The following is a 16,009-nucleotide window of genomic DNA, read 5'->3' on the forward strand; positions in this document are numbered from 1 at the left end:
CGCGAACCCCAAAAAAAAAAAAAAAAAAAAAAAAAAAAAAAATACTCAACAAAATACTAGTAAACTGAACTTAGCAGCATATTAAAAGGATCATAAACCATGACTGAGACTGATCTCCAGAATGAATGGTTCAACATATCAAATTAGTCAATGTAATATACTGTATTAACAGAATGAAGGGGGAAAAAGCTCATTAATCTCAATTAATGCAGAAAAAGCATCTGACAAAATTCAACACCCTTTCATAATTGGAAAAAAAAAAACACTCAGTAAACTAGGAATAGAAAGGAACCTCCCCAACATGATAAAGGCCATATCAGAAAAACCCATGGCAAACATCATATTCAATGGTGAAACACTGAAAGCTTTTCCCCTAAGACCAGGAACAAGACAAGGGTGCCTGCTTTTGCCACTTTATTCAACATAATACTGGAAGTTCTAGCCAGAAGAATTGGACAAGAAAAAGTAATAAAAGGCATCTATATTGGAAAGGAAAAAGTAACATTATCTCTTTTCACAAATGATATAATCTTATATGTAGAAAATCCTAACAAATTGAAAAAAAAAAAAAACTGTTAGCAGTAATAAACAAATTCAGCAAAGTTGCAAGATGGGAAATCAACAAACAAAAATCACTCACATTCAGGGACTTCCCTGGTTGGGCAGTGGTTAAAACTCTGTGCTCCCAATGCAGAGGGCCTGGCTTTGACCCCTGGTCAGGGAACTAGATCCCACACGCATGCCGCAACTAAGAGTTTGCATGCCACAACTAAGGAGCCCACGAGCCACAACTAAGGAGCCTGCCTGCCACAACGAAAAGACCCAGTGCAACCAAATAAATAAATAATTTTTTAATCACTTGCATTTCTATACTAGCAATTCTATTCTAACAATCTGAAAAGGAAATTAAGAAAATTATTCCATTTACAATAGCATCAAAAAGAATAAACTATTTAGAAATAAATGTAACGAAGGAACTAAAAGACTTGTACACTGAGAACGACAAAACACTGCTGAGAGAAATTAAAGAATACACACAAAAAATGGAAAGACTTCCTATGTTCATGCACTGGAAGACTTAATATTGTTAACATGGTAATACTACCCAAAGCCATCTACATATTCAATGCAATCTCCATCAAAATCCCAAAGGTGTTTTCTGGAGAAACAGGAAAACCCATCCTAAAATTCATATGGAATTTGAGGGAAACCCAAATAGTAAAAACAATATTGAAAAAGAGGAACACTGGCTATCTCACACTTCCTAATTTCAAAGCTTACTACAAAGCTATAATAGTCAAAACAGTGTGGTACTTGCATAAGGATACACATATAGCCCAATGGAATAGAGAGTCCAGAAACACACATACATGGTCAAATGATTTTCAACATGAGTGCCAAAATCATTCAATGGGAAAAGGACAGTCTTTTCAACAAATGGTGCTCAGAAAACTGGATACTACATGCAAAAAAAAAAAAAAAAAGTTGTATCCTTACCTGATACCATATACAAAAATTAACTCAAAATTAATCAGACCTAAATGTTAAGAGTAAACTACAGGGCTTCCCTGGTGGCGCAGTGGTTAAGAATCCGCCTGCCAATTAAGGGGACACAGGTTCGAGCCCCAGTCTGGGAAGATCCCACATGCCACGGAGCAACTAAGCCCGAGCGCCACAACTACTGGGCCTGCACTCTAGAGCCCACGAGCCACAACTACTGAAGCCCACGTGCCACAACTACTGAAGCCCCCATGCCTAGAGCCCATGCTCCTCAACAAGAGAAGCCACCGCGGTGAGAAGCCCGCGCACTGCAACGAAGAGGAGCCCCTGCTCACCGCAACTAGAGAAAGCCTGTGCGCAGCAACGAAGACCCAATGCAGCCAAAAATAAATGAATACATTAATTAATTTTTTTTTTTTAAAAAGAGTAACCTATAAAATTCTTAGAAGAAAACATAGGGCAAAATCCTCATGACCTTGGATTTGGCAACAGTTGGCTCTCCATATCTACACGTTCTGCATCCACAGATTCAACCAACCTCAGATCAAAAATATTCAGGAAAAAAAAACCTCCAGAAAGTTCCAAAAAGCAAAACTTGAATTTGCTGCATACCAGAAACTATTTACATAGCCTTTACATTGTATTAGGTATTATAAATAATCTAGAGATGATTTGAAGTATACAGGAGTACATGCATAGGTTGTATGCAAATACTATACCATTTTACATAAGGGACGTGAGCATCCATGGGCCTTGGTATGGGGAGGGGGGTGGGTTCCTGGATCAATTCCCTGAGGATACCAAGAGATGACTATAGTTTCTTAAGTATGACACCAAAAGCATAGGCAATGAAAGAAAAAATAGATAAACTGGACTATATCAAAATTAAAAATTTGTTAAAGCATATTACAAATAGAGTGAAAAGACAACCAATGGAATGGGAGAAAATATTTGCAAATCATGTAACTGATAAGGGATTAATACCCAGAATATATAAAGAACTCCTACAACTCAACAACATAAAACCAAACACTACAATTCAAAAATGGGCAAAAAACTGTAATAGACATTTCTCCAAAGACGATAATACAAATGGCTGATGAGCATGTGAAAAGATGTCCAACATCATTAGTCATTAGGGAAATACAAATCAAAACCTCCATGAGATACCATTTCACACACACTAGAATGGGTATTATCAAAAAAATGGAAAATAACAAGTGCTGACAAGGATGTAGAGAAATTGGAATTCTTTTTTTTTTTTTTTTTTTTTTTTTTTGCGGTACGCGGGCCTCTCACCGTTGTGGCCTCTCCCATTGCGGAGCACAGGCTCTGGACGCACAGGCTCAGTGGCCATGGCTCATGGGCCTAGCTGCTGTGCGTTAAGTGGGATCCTCCCAGACCGGGACACGAACCCATGTCCCTTGCATCGGCAGGCGGACTCTCAACCACTGTGCCGCCAGGGAAGCCCCAGAAATTGGAATTCTTATGCATTGCTGATGGGAATGTAAAATGGTGCAGCTGCTATAGAAAACAATCTGGCAGTTTCTCAAAATGTTAAACATAGGATTATGATATGATCCAGCAATTCCACTTGTAGGTATACACCCAAAAGAATTAAAAACAAGGACCCAAAGAGATATTTGTACACCTATGTTCAGAGCAGATTACTCACAATAGCCAACAGGTGGAAGCAATTCAAGTGTTTATCAACAAATGAATGGATAGCCAAAATGTAGTAAATACATACAACAGATTATTCAGCCATAAAAGGAATGAAAATTCTGGTACATGCTACAACATGGATGATCCCTGAAACCATTATGCTAAGTGAAATCAGCCAAACACATAAGGACAAATATCATATGGCCCTACTTATAAGAGGTATCTAGAATAGGAAAATTTATAGACACAGTAAAAGGTTAAGGTTACTAGGGGATGGAAGAGGGCGAAGTGGGGAGTTATTACTTAATGAGTACACAGTTTCTGTTTAGGGTGATGAAAAAGTTCTGGAAATAGACAGCATGATAGTTAATCAACACTGTGAATGTACTTAATGCCATTTGATTGTACACTTAAAATGGCTAAAATGGTAAATTGTATGTATATTTTACCACACACAAAAAATTAACTATCAAACCAATAAAATTCAAAAAAATAGGACAGATGAAGATGTTTACTGCAACTAAACTGCCTTTTTCATCAACAGTTTGATCTGACTGCTACAGCACAGGTCTTTTTTGAGTTCAGCCAGCCTATGCTTCTCTGTGATATGCGAGGAGAATTTTTACACTGCTTCTATCTCTACTCAAACTACAAACTACTAAGAAAACATCAAGTTGGCAACGGCATTAAACAGCACTCACTTGGCACCAGCACTTACATCATCTAAGCGTTGTTTGTCTCTTTCTTTTTTCACCGGCCCCCCATAGAACAGGGGTACCAATGTGACTATCAACAGAAAAGCACCCACTGAAATTACATGGCAGCACTTGGTTATAAGGTGGTCACATACATGACCCAAAATATGCTTATATTTTTTCTTAGATTATTACCAAAATAGAAAACAAAATTTTTAAATTATCATAGAGAATTCACAAAACTTCAACAAACACCTGTTTAGTTTAATAAACATCACTGCTGGGGTCTGAGAGGAAGAAATAGAGGAAATGCAAATCTAATCCAACAAATACCAAAATGACCAATTTATATCCTGAGCAACAGCTTCCAGCCATCTACTGGATGTCACCATTAAGCTGAGCCACTCTCACTTGGAATTTAAAAGTGTCCTGAATTGGAATTCATTATTATCCCACTGACCTCCCCAGGTCTGTTTCTTTTTATTTATTTTTTTTTTTGGTGGTATGCGGGCCTCCCTCTGTTGTGGCCTCTCCCGTTGCGGAGCACAGGCTCCGGACGCGCAGGCCCAGCGGCCATGGCTCACGGGCCCAGCCGCTCCGCGGCATGTGGGATCCTCCCAGACCGGGGCGCGAACCCGGTTCCCCTGCATCGGCTCCGCACGGGCAGGCCCCTCGGCCATGTCTCACGGGCCCAGCCGCTCCGCGGCATGTGGGATCCTCCCAGAGCGGGGCGCGAACCCGGTTCCCCTGCATCGGCAGGCGGACGCGCAACCACCGCGCCACCAGGGAAGCCCCCCAGGTCTGTTTCTATCAACTTCCTTATTTCTGTCAGTAGCATCTCCATTCAACCAGAATAAAAATCTCCCTTTCACTTTCCTTTCTTTCAGTCCCTTTATCAGTTACCAGGTCTTAGCAACTGTTCATTTTTTAACTGGGTATCTTTTGCTACATTACCATCACCATCCTAGACCAAACATAGCTTCCTACCTGTCTTCAATCTTTCCTCATCAATTCACCCTATTTACCACCACCAAATTCATTAGTTTGAAATGTTATTTAGAATTTTTCTTACACTTTAAATGTTTAAATACTGCAAGATTCAACAATCAACATTTTGCCACAACTGCTTTATTTCTATTTCTCTCTAAGCCATTGGAAAGGTAATCAGAGATATCATGACACATCACCCCTAAATACCTCAGCGTTTATCTCTTAAGAATAAGGCCATCCTCCTATATTACGACACTGCAAATAATCAAACGTAACCTTGATGTAATACTTTTACCTGCCACAGCCCATGTTCAAATTTCCCCAGTTGTTCTTTCAATGTCCTTGATAGTTTCTTTTGTCATCATGTAGAATCCAATCCAGGATCATGAAACTACATTTAGTTGCCTTTTTTTTTTTTTTTTGTCTCCTTTAATCTAAACAATTTTCTGACTTTTTTTCGTTCATGACAATGACATTTTTGAAGAGTCTAGGACAGTTGTCTTGAAAAATGGTCTTTGATTTGGATTTGTCTGCATGTTTCCTCATGGTAAGACTTTTTGGCAGAGAAACTACATAGGTGATATTCTGACACCGAAAGCATTCTCAAAACAGTAACATCATCATTCACTCTATCGCTGCAGAGGCTCACTATCTTCTAGAGAAAGCCAAACTTCTGTCTTGCATTCAATGTTCCCACTCCCTCCACACAAAGCTGCACCAATACAAACCCTCCTCTGTCTCCATCCAATGTATTCCCCCCACGATCCCCCAAACATAAGAGAACCATAGAGACCTTTCCATATCACCCAGTCCAACGTCCTGATTTGACAAAAGAAACATTTTACTACAAGAAAGGATGGGACCAAAGGAGAAAATGAAAACTACTCTTATCTAGAAAGAGAAATCCTGACTCCTCTCCTTGTATTGTGAGAAAGGACTAGGCAATGAGTACCTACTTCACTCTTAGCTCCTACTTAAGTGACCTGAGGCTGGGGTGCCGGGTGGAGGGGGGAGAATTAGACTAAATGACTCTGTACCCAAGCGTTCTAATTGGTTGGTCAGCTGAAACTATGTTTATAGCTGATAGTTTCAGCTGACCAACCAACAGGTCCCCTATGCTCAAAGGTGTCCCCTTTCCTTTAAAATGCTCTGGCAAAAAGGATGCTCTGGCCATTTGCCAAACAAGAACCAAAAGTTGAAAGACTGTAAGACCAAACTTAACAACTAGGGCCATAGAATTAACCCAAACAGCACATGCAAAAACAATCTGACCTTACCCTACACTACACACAAAAAACAATTCAAGATGGGCCACAGAACTAAATATAAAAGCTCAACAAGCTTCTATAAGAAAACACAGAAGAAGAGCTTTGCAACTTGGGGAATGGTGATGGTTTCTGAGGACAAAGAAAGCAATAACCATAAAAGAAACGATAAAATCAAGTTCATCAAAATCAACACTTCTGGGGCTTCCCCGGTGGCGCAGTGGTTGAGAATCTGCCTGCCAATGCAGGGGACACGGGTTCAAGTCCCGGTCTGGGAGGATCCCGCATGCCGCGGAGCAACTAGGCCTGTGAGCCTGAACGTCTGGAGCTTACGCTCCACAACAAGAGCGGCCGCGACAGTGAGAGGCCCGCACACCACGATGAAGAGTGGCCCCCACTCGCCACAACTAGAGAAAGCCCTCGCACAGAAACGAAGACCCAACACAGCCAAAAATAAATAAATACAGAAAAATTTTTTTAAAAAAAATCGACACTTCTGCTCAAGCCAGACTGGAAGGAAATATCTACAAAAGATATCTGATAACAGCTACATGTAAAAGTATGAAATTAGAACACTCCCTAACACCACACACAAGAATAAACTCAAAATGGGTTAAAGACCTAAATGTAAGGCCAGACACTATCAAACTCTAACAATAGAGAAAACAGCAACAAAGTTTTGGAAGCTAAAAAGTAGATGGTGCAGTGGAACTAGGATCAGACCTGAGAAAACGGAATCTCAAGTCTGCAGGGGGAAAGCAAGAACCAACCTGATTGACCCCACACAATTCTCAAAGGTCTCAGTATGGGCAGTACCAGGTGTCTGGACATGGGAGTGAGAGTTGGTGGGTTGAAACAAGGAAGACCAAGGTGGGAACTCTGAGAAGTCACTCATGCTACCAGGCACATGCAGAATCTACTAAACTGCAGAAGTCTGGAGGTTTATTCTCTGGAAAGGTTAAGCCAAGGGCTTTGACAGGGGGTGCCAGGCCCAGCTGAGGGAAATCGAGTCTATATTTACAGAATACTGGAAGCAGAGACCCCCCAGTCCCCCCAACTCAGCTCCCACAACAAAGGCAGCCAGAAACATCCTTCAGCCAGATTGGAAGGCTCCTCTCTAGAGAAAGTAAAACAATTCCAGAAGCACATAAATGTATGAACCTAGGAGAGGGTCCCCAACAACTAGCCTATCCAAACTATCTCATGTAGCTCAAAATTGACAGGACTCGGGAGGGGGAAGGGTAAGCTGTGGTGAAGTGAGAGAGTGGCAGGGACATATATGCACTACCAAATGTAAATTAGATAGCTAGTGGGAAGCTGCCGCATAGCACAGGGAGATCACCTCTGTGCTTTGTGACCACCGAGAGGGGTGGGATAGGGAGGGTGGGAGGGAGGGAGACGCAAGAGGGAAGAGATATGGGAACATATGTATATGTATAACTGATTCATTTTGTTGTAAAGGAGAAACTAACACACTATTGTAAAACAGTTATACTCCAACAAAGATGTTAAAAAAAAAAAAAGATATCTGATAAAGAACTTACATCTAGGGGCTTCCCTGGTGGCGCAGTGGTTGAGAGTCCGCCTGCCGATGCAGGGGACACGGGTTCGTGCCCCGGTCAGGGAGGATCCCACGTGCCGCGAAGTGGCTGGGCCCATGAGCCATGGCCGCTGAGCCTCCCCGTCTGGAGCCTGTGCTCCGCAACGGGAGAGGCCACAACAGTGAGAGGCCCCCGTACCACAAAAAAACAAAACAAACAAACAAACAAAAAAGGAACTTATATCTAGAATATGTAAAGAACTTCTATACCTCAATAATAGAAAGGCAAATTACCCAATTTTTTTAAATGGGCAGAAGACCAGAACAGGTACTTCAACTGCAACTAGAGAAAGCCCGCACACAGCAACGAAGACCCAACGCAGCCAAAAATAATAAATAAAATAAATAAATTAAAAAAAAAAAATGAATCTGCCTGCCAATGTAGGGGACATGGGTTTGAGCCCTGGTCCAGGAAGATCCCACAGGCCATGGAGCAACTAAGCCCGTGTGCCACGACTACTGAACCTGTGCTCTAGAGCCCACGAGCCACTACTACTGAGCCCACGTGCTGCAACTACTGAAGCCCACACACCTACAGCCCGTGCTCTGCAACAAGAGAAGCCACCGCAGTGAGGAGCCCACACACCGCAACAAAGAGTAGCCCCCATTCACTGCAATTAGAGAAAGCCCAAGTGCAGCAACGCAGACCCAACACAGCCAAAAATAAATAAATAAAATAAATAAATTTACCAAAAAAAAAAAGACAACACCTGATGTGTAGCAATCAGAACTCTCACGCACTTGTGTTGTGGGAATGTAAAAAGCACAGTCATTTTGAAAAAGTACCGATTTCTTTATTTTTGGCTGCGTTGGGTCTCCATTGCTGTGTGCGTGCTTTCTCTAGTTGCTTCGAGCAGGGGCTACTCTTCGTTGCAGTGTGCGAACTTCTCATTGTGGTGTCTTCTCCTGTTGCGGAGCACAGGCTCTAGGCGCACAGGCTTCAGTAGTTGCGGCACGTGGGCTCAGTAGCTGTGGCTTGCCGGCTCTAGAGCGCAGGCTCAGTAGTTGTGGCGCACAGGCTTAGCTGCTCCGTGGCATGTGGGATCCTCCCGGACAGGGGCGCGAACCCGGTTCCCCTGCATCGGCAGGCGGACGCGCAACCACTGCGCCACCAGGGAAGCCCGCCAATTTCTTATAAATCTAAATATAGACCTACTCTATAACCCAGCAATTCCACTTCCACGTCTTTACCCAAGAGATATGAACGTGTGGTGTCCACAAAAAACTTACAGAACAATGTTTAGAGCAGCTTTATTTATAATTGCACCAAACTGGAAATAGCACAAGTGTCCATCAATAAAAGACTCAATAGGGCTTCCATGGTGGCGCAGTGGTTAAGAATCCACCAGCCAATGCAGGGGACACAGGTTCGAGCCCTGGTCCGGGAAGATCCCACAAGCTATGGAGCAACTAAGCCCGAGCGCCACAACTACTGAGCCTGCGCTCTAGAGCCCACGAGCCACAACTAATGAAGCCCATGCTCCGCAATAAGAGAAGCCACCTCAGTGAGAAGCCAGCACACCGCAATAAAGAGTAGCCCCCGCTCGCTGCAACTAGAGAAAGCCCGCGCACAGCAACAAAGACCCAATGCAGCTAAAAATAAATTAATTAAATAAATAAAACTTAAAAAAAACCTCAATAAACAAAACTGTTATATATTCATACCACGTAAGAGCGTTCAGTAATAAAAAGGAACAAGCTTACTGATACGTACAACAACATGAATAAATCTCCAAAAACATGCTGAATGAAAGAAGCCTCACCAAAAGGACATACACATGATTCCATTTACATGAAATTTTAAAACAAGCTAAACTAATTTATGGTGGGAAAAATCAGAACAGCGGTTGCCTTCAGGGATGTTGGTACAAAGACTGACTGAGAAGGAGCACAAGGGAACTTTCTAGTGTGATAGTCATGTTCCATATCTTGGTAGGGGATTAGGTTAAACAGCATTTGTCAAAACTAATTAAATGGCATATTTAAGATCATTGCATTTCATAATTTTACCTAAAAAAAAACCCAGTAAACAAATACTGAACTCTAGTTAATAATACGTATGTTCTGAAGTGAATGATGTTTGCAACTTACTTTGAAATGAATCAAAAAATAAGATGGGTCAATGAACAGATACACATGGATAGATGGATAGATTTGTGATAAAGCAAATATAGCAAAATGTTCATTGTAGAACACAGGAGGTGGGTACATGGGTGTTCACTGTACAACTCTTTCAAATTTTTTATATGTTGGAAACTTTCCATATTAAAATACTGGGGAAAGGGAATTCCCTGGCGGTCCAGTGGTTAAGACTCCGCACTTCCACTGCAAGGGAGCGGGGTTCAATCCCTGGTTGGGGAACTAAGATCCCACATGTTACGTGGCATGGCCAAAATATAAAAAATAAAATAAAATACCGGGGGAAAAAAATCTTTAGAGACACATTCACCCTGGCGCCTTTGGGTTTCTTCTGTACTCTACTGAGCTTCAGGAGACGACAGTCACCTATCATGCTCACATTCTGAAAAGAAAATGGGCCATGGGACAAAAGTGGAAATTAGCATAAACTTACGTCTTACAAAACTTGGGGTGAGGCCCCAAAAAAAGTGTGAGAAGTCGAAATCCTTTTTCCAAGATGCTGAAGGGCCAGTGTACTTATAGGCATGAACTGTTTTTATCCTCAAGATATAAGCAGTAGACGAGACAAGGACACAATAATGCGTGCAGATGGACAGGATCACTGAAAACTGACGATTACATAAAAAACGGGAAACTTCCACAGGAGGTTGTTTTTTGTTTTGTTCGCTGGTTTGGGGGTGTTTTTGTTTTTTTGTTTTGGGGGTTTTTTTGTCTGAATAAGGTTGGTTCAAGGAGAAAGAAAAGAGGATGGAGAAGAGCACTTCAACCACCTTCAATGACATGACCCTATACAAGGAACTCTCTCCAACTACAGTGGAGTTCATTCCAGCAAATTACTGACCAATATGCGAAGGGCAATTCACAACTAATTCTGAAAAAAATATAAGCCACACCATAAACAGGCCCAGTCAGTCATTACTCAGACATAAGACAGCCTTTTTCCCCTTCTAAAGAGAAGATCTAGTGCACCTCCTGGCATCAAGACAAGGGACCAATGTTTCATATCCTTCAAGGCTGAAAATGCCTAGAGACTTTAGGAAAGTAAATGATGGAAAGTTCGTGAAAGTAAGTGAAATGAAGTTCTCTGTCTCACCTCTCCCCTAAGTCAGAGGGTGCCTTTAAAATTATACTGTTCCTCTAACTCTTGGCTTATGGTGAGAACAAGGGAAACTAACTTTAGGCCGAGTAAATTTTACACAAAGTTAAGATTAAAACAGCCTTGTTCACTCAAGCACCACCTGACTGAGGGCCTCCTGCTTTTAGATCAGAAGATAACGGCCTCCAGGAATTCCACAGGGCTCCCCTGCTGAACAACAAGCAACATTGTCACATTAGATTCTATTTAAGATATAGATAAGAGCGATAAGAAGAGTTAGAACAGAAACCTAAAGATTTTCCTGCCCCTTTGGTGACGACAGCAGATGGGGAGGTTCTTCCAGCGGTGCTCTCTCTGGGTGGCCTGGGTGCTCTGCAGTGGAGCAGCCTGCTCCCAAGGCCATCACCCTCTCCCTCGGCACCACGGGCTTTGTTCTCGCCAGAACCCAAAAGAGCTGTTACCTGCATAGCCCACTGGATTTGCGTGTGCCAAGCACCGAGCAAGGCGTCATAGAGTCCAGTGAGCTGCCGGTCCAGGGGTAGGTCAGTCTGGCACAGCTCCTGCCAGGCTGCTAAAAGCTGGACCTGCAGAGGCAGAACAAAGGAGGCCTTACTGGGTTCGCCAAGACATGCTGCCTGCTGCAACTGCCCTGCCCTCCTACCAGGGCAAGCGACTGGCCACTGCCCACTCTCCCAGGCAATCGGGTACCCACGGACGACCATTCACTTCAAAAGAGGCAGGAAAAAAATTTACAGTCACCTGCTCTGAACATCAGCCACAGCTTGAATCTGTTGCCCTCCAAGTGATCCTTTCTCCTTTTTTCTTGCCCCCAAAGCATGCCAATGTACTCAGCATGCTACCATTCTTCTGAATAGACCTCAGAGGTGGGCGCGAATATGTGTTTTAGCTTCGTGTCCTAACACTACTGCTTAAAAGACAGATGGGCACTGGACTTGAAGGAATTAAGTTAGCCCAGGAAGCCGTCAAGATTTTCAGTAACCTAATTTCAACAAACCTAGAAAACAGATAAAATTCTTAAGGGCTTTTAAGAAGCCTTAAGGTATAATAAACCTTGCTGAAGGCATAATAAACCTAATCGCCCTTAAAAGACAAAAATAGGAAAAATAAAAACTCTTCCATCTGTAAAGGAAATCTAGCTATAAATACAAGTGAGGCTGAAAACGAATGACTTTTTCCAACTTGCAATTAAATGAATCCACAGGCTGGACCAAGAGCACCCCCTACTGGCTAATTCAAAGAAAAAGACCAGAGGGCATGGAGGCAAATATTGTTACCTTGGAGTAGGAAACTGGGATTCGAAACTGGGATTCTGTAGCCCAGTTCTACAAGCATGCCACATGGTAATCACTCACAGCTTCTCACCTTGTGACACTTGTAGTAGTATGCAAGAAGTTGGGGCATCCGGTCAATTTCAGTAAAAACCTTCACAAACACTTTGGACTGATCTAAAGAAAAACAATGGAAAACATGTACATACTGTTACCAGGTTTTCTGTTGCAGCCAAGAGAAAGAATTCAGCAGGATAAATGTGGATTATACATGAGCTAGTATTCAGAAGTTCCCACCAAGACAATGAATTAACTCATGTGTGGAGATCATAAATATAAAAAACAAGTGAAGTTAAGGAAGTTAAGGGTAGAACATGTGACTCAATCAGATACCACATGCCAATGTTCATTCCACAAAATGGGTTTAATTATTATTCGCAAAACAGTCCCTGAGTTTTCTCATTTCTATACCATTCAAATATGTATTATTCCTTCTGTGCCCTAAATACTTTTCCTCACCTGTCAAAATCTTAGATCCCTGAGAAAATGCTCCTGCTACATTGCTGACTGGGAGCAAAAAAGATACAAAATTGCATATACTCAATGTACATACTTCCCTTAAAAGATGTATGTACACAAAGGGAAAAAACCTGGAAGAAAATACTAACAGTCATCTCTGGGTGGTATATCATTTTCTTTTCTATATTTTTCTCCATTTTTCAAATTTTTAATAACCTATATATGTATTATTTCATAATCAGAAACAATTTAAAAATTTTTAATTCATCTCTTTCAAGGTTCTGCACATATACTAGCTCTTTCATAAAAGCTTCCTCGATTTTGTTTCATCCTTTCCTTCATCCTGGGGAGGACTAAGGCAGTTTTCACATTCCATCTTGTAATAAAATTATCTGTGTACTTGTCTTCTCCCAGCCTCACCCTCCATCAGTGTGTAAGGTCTTTGAAGGACAGCAATCTTGGGACTTCCCTGGTGGCTCAGTGGTTAAGAATCTGCCTGCGAATGCAGGGGAAAACGGGTTCGAGCCCTGGTCTGGGAAGATCCCACGTGCCACGGAACAACTAAGCCCGTGCGCCATAACTACTGAGCTTGCGCTCTAGAGCCCGTGAGCCACAACTACTGAGCCTGTGAGCCACAACTACTAAAGCCCGCGCGCCTAGAGCCCATGCTCTGCAACAAGAGAAGTCACCGCAGTGAGAAGCCCGTGCACCGCAACAAAGAGTAGCCCCTGCTCGCCGCAACTAGAGAAAGCCCGCACACAGCAACCAAGACCCAGTGCAGCCAAAAATAAATAAATAAATTTTTAAATGACCATTTGCTTTTAAAATGCTTATCATTTTCATAAGATCACTTAAATAAATAAATATCCCTGCCATATGTAAAATCAGCCTCCAAAAAGTTGCTTCACTTTATCAACTGAATTCATTGGTTGTGTATATTTGAAGATTGTGGGTAATGTGTTGGGGATGGACTAATTTAAAAACTGTTAGTAAAGAAGCACCTTGGCCTTCTAAGAAAGATAACTGATTAAAGAGCATATTACTTTCGTGGCAGAAAAAAGCCCTTCCTGATACTCACCAAAATTAACCACCCAGGGAATTCCCTGGTGGCGCAGTGGTTAAGAATCCACCTGCCAGGGCTTCCCTGGTGGCTCAGTGGTTGAGAGTCCGCCTGCCAATGCAGGGGACACGGGTTCGTGCCCCAGTCCGGGAAGATCCCACATGCCGCGGAGCAACTATGTCCGTACGCCACAACTACTGAGCCTGCGTGCCTAGAGCCCGTGCTCCGCAACAAGAGAAGCCACCGCAATGAGAAAGAAGCCTGCACACCCCAACGAACTCGCCGCAATTAGAGAAAGCCCAAGCACAGCAACGAAGACCCAATGCAGCCAAAATAGATACATAAAATAAATAAATAAAATTTTTTTAAAAAGACCAGACACAGCCCCCAAAATAAATTGAATTAATTAACTAATTAAAAATAAATAATAAAAAAAAATTGAAATTTAAAAAAACTTTTCTTAAAAGAGAGAGCACTTCAAAAGATTTACCTTAGGAAAGAGGAGAAAATTTTACACTACAACTGCTTCACATTCTCAAGGAAATTACACAAGGTATACGCTTTCTTCAATAGGATCTAAGGTATCACAATGAGATATAAAGGGAGGCTGGCAGAACTAAGAAAAAAAATTAGGAAATAAATAATGATATGATGAATTAAAAATTAATTAGAAGAACAAAGAGCAGAACACATACTTTAGAAAATGCTAGTGATCAAATGGAAGACAGAGTTTTGAAAAATAACAGACTATGGAGGAGAGGAGATTGCTGGCAAAGAGCCAAAATAGACCAGTGTGACCATGTTATACGTTGAGGGGGGAAAGGAAGAGCTAATGAACAGATAGTTGATGTTCTCAAAAATGAAAAAGAAAATAAATGAAATAGAAGAAAAAGTCTTTTAAGAAAGAAATTTTCTAGAAATGAAGAAAAATATGAATCAGCAAATAAGATACTATGGTTCCAGAAAACATTAAACATTTTCAAAACCGAAAAATAACCTAGTAAAGTAACTAAACTACAGGGTAAAAGAAAGAATCTCATAAGCCAGAAGTCAGCAAACTATGAGCCAAGTTACCAATTGTTTTTGTAAATAAAATGTTATTGGAACACAGTGAAGCTCATTCATTTACATATGAGTTTTCATGCCACAACTGCAGAATTAAGTATTTGTGCTACAGACCATATGCCCCACAAAGCCCCCAAATTTATTATCTGGCCCTTTACAGAAAATGTTTGCCCACCCTATTTTAACTATACAAGGAAAATAAACTACATACAAAGAAAAAAATAGGCAGGCCAGTCTCATACTGAACATCAGAATACAGTTGGCAGAAGACAAGGAAGCAACGTCTCTAGATTTCTGAAGGAAAAATAGTATGAACCAAGAATTCCAAAAGCAGTCATTCTTTTCTACATGGAAAAGCAATAAAAACACATTCTTTACTTAAATACCGAGGATATACATATGATCCCCATGCCCTTCCTGAGGGAAAAAAAAGTCTACTTAAAAACAGAATTCCGGGCTTCCCTGGTGGCGCAGTGGTTGCGAGTCTGCCTACCGATGCAGGGGACGCAGGTTCGTGCCCCGGTCCGGGAGGATCCCACATGCCGTGGAGCGGCTGGGCCCGTAAGCCATGGCCGCTGAGCCTGCGCGTCCAGAGCCTGTGCTCTGCAACAGGAGAGGCCACAACAGTGAGAGGCCCGCATACCGCAAAAAAAAAAAAACAAAAAAACACAGAATCCTGCTAATGAAGAGAAGCCTCAAAATAAAGAATTAACAGGGAATTCCCTGGTGGTCCAGTGGTTAGGACTCCACGCTCTCACTGCCGAGGGCCTGGGTTCCACTCCTGGTCAGGGAACTAGGATCCCGCGGGCCACGCGGCATGGCCAAAAAATAGAAAAGAAAAAAGAATTAACAAATGGGGAAAATGTGGAATGAAAAGTCTGGAAATGAGACTGAATCCATTTTAAAACATGATATTAAGCATAGACAACCATGGCAATTTTTGGTTATAAAACAGTTATATAAAAATAAAATATTATAGGGCTTCCCTGGTGGCGCAGTGGTTGAGAATCTGCCTGCCGATGCAGGGGACACGGGTTCGAGCCCTGGTCTGGGAAGATCCCACATGCCGCGGAGCAACTAGGCCCGTGAGCCACAAGTACTGAGCCTGCGCATCTGGAGCCTGTGC

The 16,009-nt window shown here is 42.0% G+C and overlaps 1 protein-coding gene across 3 annotated transcripts in view; it reads right to left on the reverse strand.

Moving 5' to 3' along the window:
* The window catches only part of COG7 (component of oligomeric golgi complex 7), a 78,227-nt gene that overhangs the window by 54,767 nt on the left and 7,451 nt on the right, over positions 1-16,009 (reverse strand). For all 3 annotated transcript variants that reach the window (XM_028498749.2, XM_007105657.4, XM_055090714.1), the window contains exons 5-6: positions 12,334-12,416; positions 11,412-11,534 (exon numbers count right to left, since the gene is read on the reverse strand). In XM_028498749.2, coding sequence (XP_028354550.1) covers positions 11,412-11,534; positions 12,334-12,416 — 206 coding nt within the window. The remainder of the gene's footprint in view (positions 1-11,411; positions 11,535-12,333; positions 12,417-16,009) is intronic.

Source organism: Physeter macrocephalus, chromosome 14 (assembly GCF_002837175.3).
Source record: "Physeter macrocephalus isolate SW-GA chromosome 14, ASM283717v5, whole genome shotgun sequence".
Classification (NCBI taxonomy): Eukaryota; Metazoa; Chordata; class Mammalia; order Artiodactyla; family Physeteridae; genus Physeter; species Physeter macrocephalus.